This window comes from Acyrthosiphon pisum, chromosome A2 (assembly GCF_005508785.2).
Source record: "Acyrthosiphon pisum isolate AL4f chromosome A2, pea_aphid_22Mar2018_4r6ur, whole genome shotgun sequence".
Taxonomy (NCBI): Eukaryota; Metazoa; Arthropoda; class Insecta; order Hemiptera; family Aphididae; genus Acyrthosiphon; species Acyrthosiphon pisum.
In genome coordinates this window covers 75199888-75204846 of record NC_042495.1, presented here as the reverse complement: position 1 = coordinate 75204846, position 4959 = coordinate 75199888, and the positions used below count along the sequence as shown (strand labels likewise).

General features: G+C 25.5%; 2 protein-coding genes across 3 annotated transcripts in view; one reads left to right on the top strand and one right to left on the bottom strand.

Annotated features, from left to right (window-relative positions):
• LOC100164259 (endoribonuclease Dcr-1) overlaps positions 1 to 2717 on the bottom strand; it is a 65256-nt gene extending 62539 nt beyond the window's left edge. The window contains exons 1-4 of one of the 2 annotated variants that reach the window (XM_029490887.1): positions 2292 to 2717; positions 1204 to 1415; positions 995 to 1136; positions 793 to 921 (exon numbers count right to left, since the gene is read on the bottom strand). In XM_029490887.1, coding sequence (XP_029346747.1) covers positions 793 to 921; positions 995 to 1136; positions 1204 to 1379 — 447 coding nt within the window. In that variant the 5' untranslated portion in view covers positions 1380 to 1415; positions 2292 to 2717. Of the gene's footprint in view, positions 1 to 792; positions 922 to 994; positions 1137 to 1203; positions 1416 to 2291 lie in introns of those variants that run through there. The other variant, XM_029490888.1, reaches the window with a different exon arrangement.
• Positions 2718 to 2809: 92 nt separating this feature from the next.
• LOC100166290 overlaps positions 2810 to 4959 on the top strand; it is a 13058-nt gene continuing 10908 nt past the window's right edge. Inside the window, exons 1-3 of the mRNA XM_001944216.5 lie at positions 2810 to 2953; positions 3092 to 3303; positions 3365 to 3520. Coding sequence (XP_001944251.2) covers positions 3214 to 3303; positions 3365 to 3520 — 246 coding nt within the window. The 5' untranslated portion in view covers positions 2810 to 2953; positions 3092 to 3213. The remainder of the gene's footprint in view (positions 2954 to 3091; positions 3304 to 3364; positions 3521 to 4959) is intronic.

The window sequence follows — 4959 nt, the reverse complement described above, 5'->3', positions numbered from 1 at the left end:
AGTACACAAAGTTATACAACTCAAAAACTACTAGCTCCGAATTTTGATTTAGATACATCAAAATCTTAAAAAAAAGTATCTGCTGAATAACTAAATAGCAAAATGAGGATTCCTGTTTGAAAAACAGAAGTTCATATTGCGACATCGCTCTTAAATAGTATAAAAAATCTCAAGTATTCAAAAATCATCAAGTGTATTTAAAAATTCCAAAAATTTAAAAATAATATGTATAATTTAAGTAAAAATATAGGATGAGTAAACTTAAAAAATCACTCTGTATAATATAAACGCGAAGCCTGCCGAGGGGAATCATTCGTTTAATAATAAACAATGAAATTATTGGAATATTTGAAACTGCAAAATAATAAATAGTAATTATTAATTATACAGAAACGAAATTACCAAAACCAAAATTATATTTATATTACCTATCAAATTTTAACTTTGAAGACAAATCCATAAGCTATAAGCATAATGTTATTCAAGTAAACTTTCAAAAGTAATTGGCCAATCTTCATCATTGTTTGATATTTATAAAAATTTTTAAAAAAAATTAAACTCATTGAAATGACTAGAAATCATGTAAAAAATATTTTCAAAAACATTGATAATTTTTTAATAATGAGTGCCTTACGTTAAATGAATCACACGGTATATTTAAGCACCTACGTCTCTTAGTAATAAAAGCCTATTAATGACAGATATTTATTATTTTTTTCTTTACTGATGTCTGTTGTATAGAGTTGTCACTATATTCAAAATAATTAATCAAATTAAAAAATAAATAAATACCTTAAAATAAGTACTATTTTTCACGATTATTTTCTGGCAGTTGTTGAATATAGCTAAGTTAAGCTGGTCAAAGTGTAAATATTTTTTTTCAAATATTTCTAAACATTGGTTTTCAGTAGTAACAATTACCTGGAAGGAAAACCAAAATCAAAATAGTTAGATATTCAAAACTTTTTTTGGAAAAGAAAAGTACAATACAAACCTCATAGTTATTGAAATCCAAATGATTGATTGATCTGATCACTAACGGTTTTAAATCGGTCAAATGCTTGATAGAAAACATGTACTGATCAATTTCGGTTTCTTCTAAGACAAGTAAAGTCCATTTTCTTTTTTCAGATTTCCTATAGAAATGTAATACATTAATCATTTGATTGTTGTTAATATTAATTTTTAATTTTGTCGACTAACCTGTGAATTTTAAAAGCAAGTTCTCGAATGAGTTTCAAAATAACAAATACCTTATTTGTTATACCTTCTAATGAAATAATTACATTTTTGTTTTTAGCTGAACTCAAAACTTCAACTAGGTATTCTTGAGGAGTAAATGTTTTAGTATGTATATTATCACCAAATGTTAACGCCATTAAATTAAATTGAAAATTAATCCTGATAGATAATTCCTAATTAAATAATTAAATTTAATGTTAAATTTTCATGAATAACATATAATACATTTTTTTTAAAATATTTTTAAACATTTATTTCAATAATGCATGACTAATAACTTGTTATGAAAACTCGTACAATGAAAATTTGAAATTAGCTCATTTATCAATTAGCATTGTATTATTTTTTAAACATAACAACCTCCCAATGGTTACAACACTCGACATTTATGGATCTATAAAAATAATAATGTTGTACAAATTTTCACTCTGTATTTCTTGTCAAATGTATATTTAAATTAAATAAAATTCTCTAATAGTTATTATTAAATAATAATAGGACTGGACATTTCTGATTTCACCATCATTCATAGTATGAGAGTAAAAGCTAAACTAGATGTCATTACCTGATACAAGAAGTAAATAATATGTACACAATTTTTTGAAATTTTCTTTAAAAATACTGCTTTTGTAACATAATGACTTAATACCAATCATTATTAGTACATATATACAACAAAAAAATAAAATGCAAATACATATACCTAAATTTACTTTTAATAATAATATATTATATATAACTTATGTTATAGGCAGTGGCACCGAACTAGAAAAATTTTTGAGAAATAAAATCTAAAATTTTAATCCTACCACCTGTCTACTGATACTTTAAAAATTCTCCTTTTAAGAAGTAAAGCAACTGCTTTACATAATATATGAAGTCAGAGCCACTGGTTGTATGTACTAAAATTATGTTTATTTACACACCTATATAATAACAAACAAAATGTATTTTTTATCAAAATACTAATTTTATAATTTAAGTACGTGGAAAATTGATATTTTTTTATTTACTTAAATAACACATATACATACAACAATAATACATACATAAATTGTCACTGACGAATATAATCTCTCTCTCTTGAGTAAAAATAAATTATTTAAATGTCTTTAGAAAAAACTCAACACATTGTAATTTGTTTAAGCCGGTGGACGTAGTGCCGGCGTTCTGTCGTAGCGTCGTGCGGGTGACGAGTATGACTTCAAACAGTTCGGAGGTAGGAGTTGGGATTATATAATGACATATAAATAAGATGTATGTTCCAGACAGCGTTTTGCTCTTATGCACTTTGTTTATAATATTGTCGTGTATTTCAGTATTACTCTATGTTTTCAGTGAAAAAAAAATAAAAAAATTAAATCATACGATAACAGAATATTGTTTAATTAATAGTTACACCCACGAATCAAAATACACCAATCACAAGGTATAATAATAACACAGAACACCAGATTTCACCTATTCTGTGCAAGGACCGTGCACAGCAAAAATATAAGCATTGATAATATTCTATCTTAAGCTGTGATAATAATCAATACATTTTGGCGGGACTTATTGTAAAATAAACAATGCATTTTTATTATCTTTAAAGTTAAAAAACCTTTAAAAAATAACCACAGATTGGCACAGAATCACCATGTCAATTACTTATTACGACATTAAACTATAATACTCAATGAAGTACGAAACATCGCCGGGGCAATAAAACGTAATAATTAATTAATTATTAATATTATATACCTACCTTACATTTTTTTGTAATTTATATTTTATTATGCATATAATTAATTACCATTTTGCTGGATTTGTAAATACCGAAATAATCAGTTGTTTTATTTTGTTACAGCTCTAGAACAAAATATCTCTTCAGAATAACTTTTTTTGTAGTATATGCATTTGTTTCAAAATTTCAACACTTAGTAAACAACTATATTTTATAAATATCGAGTTTAAATTTAACTTGGCATAATGGAAGCCAAAATTAGTCATCATATTCAAGGTATATCTATGCTAAGTAGAAAAACTGTTCCTCCGGCATTGAATAAACATCTAACCAATGTAAGTTTTTTATTTATTTAAAAATACCATTATTTATTTATTAATGTAAATTAAATTTTAGAAAATATTTAATAAACCAAACAAAGAAGCAATGGAACAGGTATTATATTATTTGCTTCCATTAACAGACCCAAATTGCTTAAAAACTGTACCTTGGCCAATAACTAATTTTAAGGAAGCTGCTGAATTCCGTAATACAGCAACACTCCTAATTAATGTAAGTATATTATGTTCATTTTATATAGCTATGATGATTTAATGTATTATTAATTTATGAGGGGGAAAAATAGTTGTCTACTTTGGTACTAATGCATAGGCACAATTTCAGTTTTTGACTTGGAGGGGCTTTACATATATTTAAATGAAACAGACCAGTGGGTGGCTCTGCAAACACTCCATGTTAAAATACTTTTAAAATAGGTACATTACTTTATTTTAATATTATATAGAATAATATATATTTTTTTCTCACCCACTTTCCTGCATTACCTAATTAACCTACATATTATAACTGTATATCTACTTATAAATAAAATGAAAAATATTTTTATTAAAACAAATTACAACATTTAGGTTATATATTATATTACCTATAATTCAGTGGCGTACATTCAAATTTGCTCTGGGGGGGGGGGGGGGGGTTCAAAAAAAATAACCAACACTAAAACCTTCTCTTTAAAACTACCCATTTTCCTAACAATCACAGGTTAAGGGGGGTCATTGTATAATAGGTTGTTTTAGACTTGAATTCAATGATAAAATATCATTGTATAAGAAAAACGATTCTGAGCGAGGACGGTTTGTCACTCTGGATATTTTATATTGTTATTAATTATTTTATCATGTAAGTTGAATTAATATTTTAATATTATAATTTTTTATTTGCTTCTATGGTGATAAACAAAGCGTTAGAAATTAAAATCCCATTTTTAGAGTTTTTTCGTAATTTTTCGGTGGTTTTTCCCGTGGCATTAAATAACTATTGAGAAAATCAGAAAATAACCTCTCTAAAGTACCATCTTGATCCAATTTGCTAAAAGATAAGGTACTATATGTTGAAATCGAAGCACTCCTTCTGGAAGAAATTTTGTATACAGGATATAAAAAAATAAAAAATAAACACCATTATAAAAACAATAGCTTCCTCGCTCCGCTCAGAATCTAAAATAGTAGATAAGAAAATCCATTTTATATGATATTGTCGACGTGCGCCGACCTAGCACGGCGGTAGTTAGCAATGGAGATGTTGGTATTGTGTTTTAATGTTTTAATGTTTTTCTAACTTTTCATAATAACTTCTATTTTCATGAAATAATTACAATTTAAACATGAATAAATAAATTATTTCAGACTATTTTTTTAATAAATCTTTAATAATCAGAAATCAAAATTAACCGAAAATAACCGAAATTAACCGGTATTTTTCAAAACCGGTTCTAGAACCCTTATAATTTTTTAGAAAACCGAAACAAAATCGGAATCTAAATTACTAAATATAGTAGTAGGTTACAAATAAGTCTTTATGTTATACTTATAAAGAAATATTAAAAAATATATAAGTTGTATAAAATACTAAAATGTATAAATGAATACGTAATAATATTTATAAAAATAATTTTTGTTGTCAATAAAATATAGAAAACTATGATAATAATT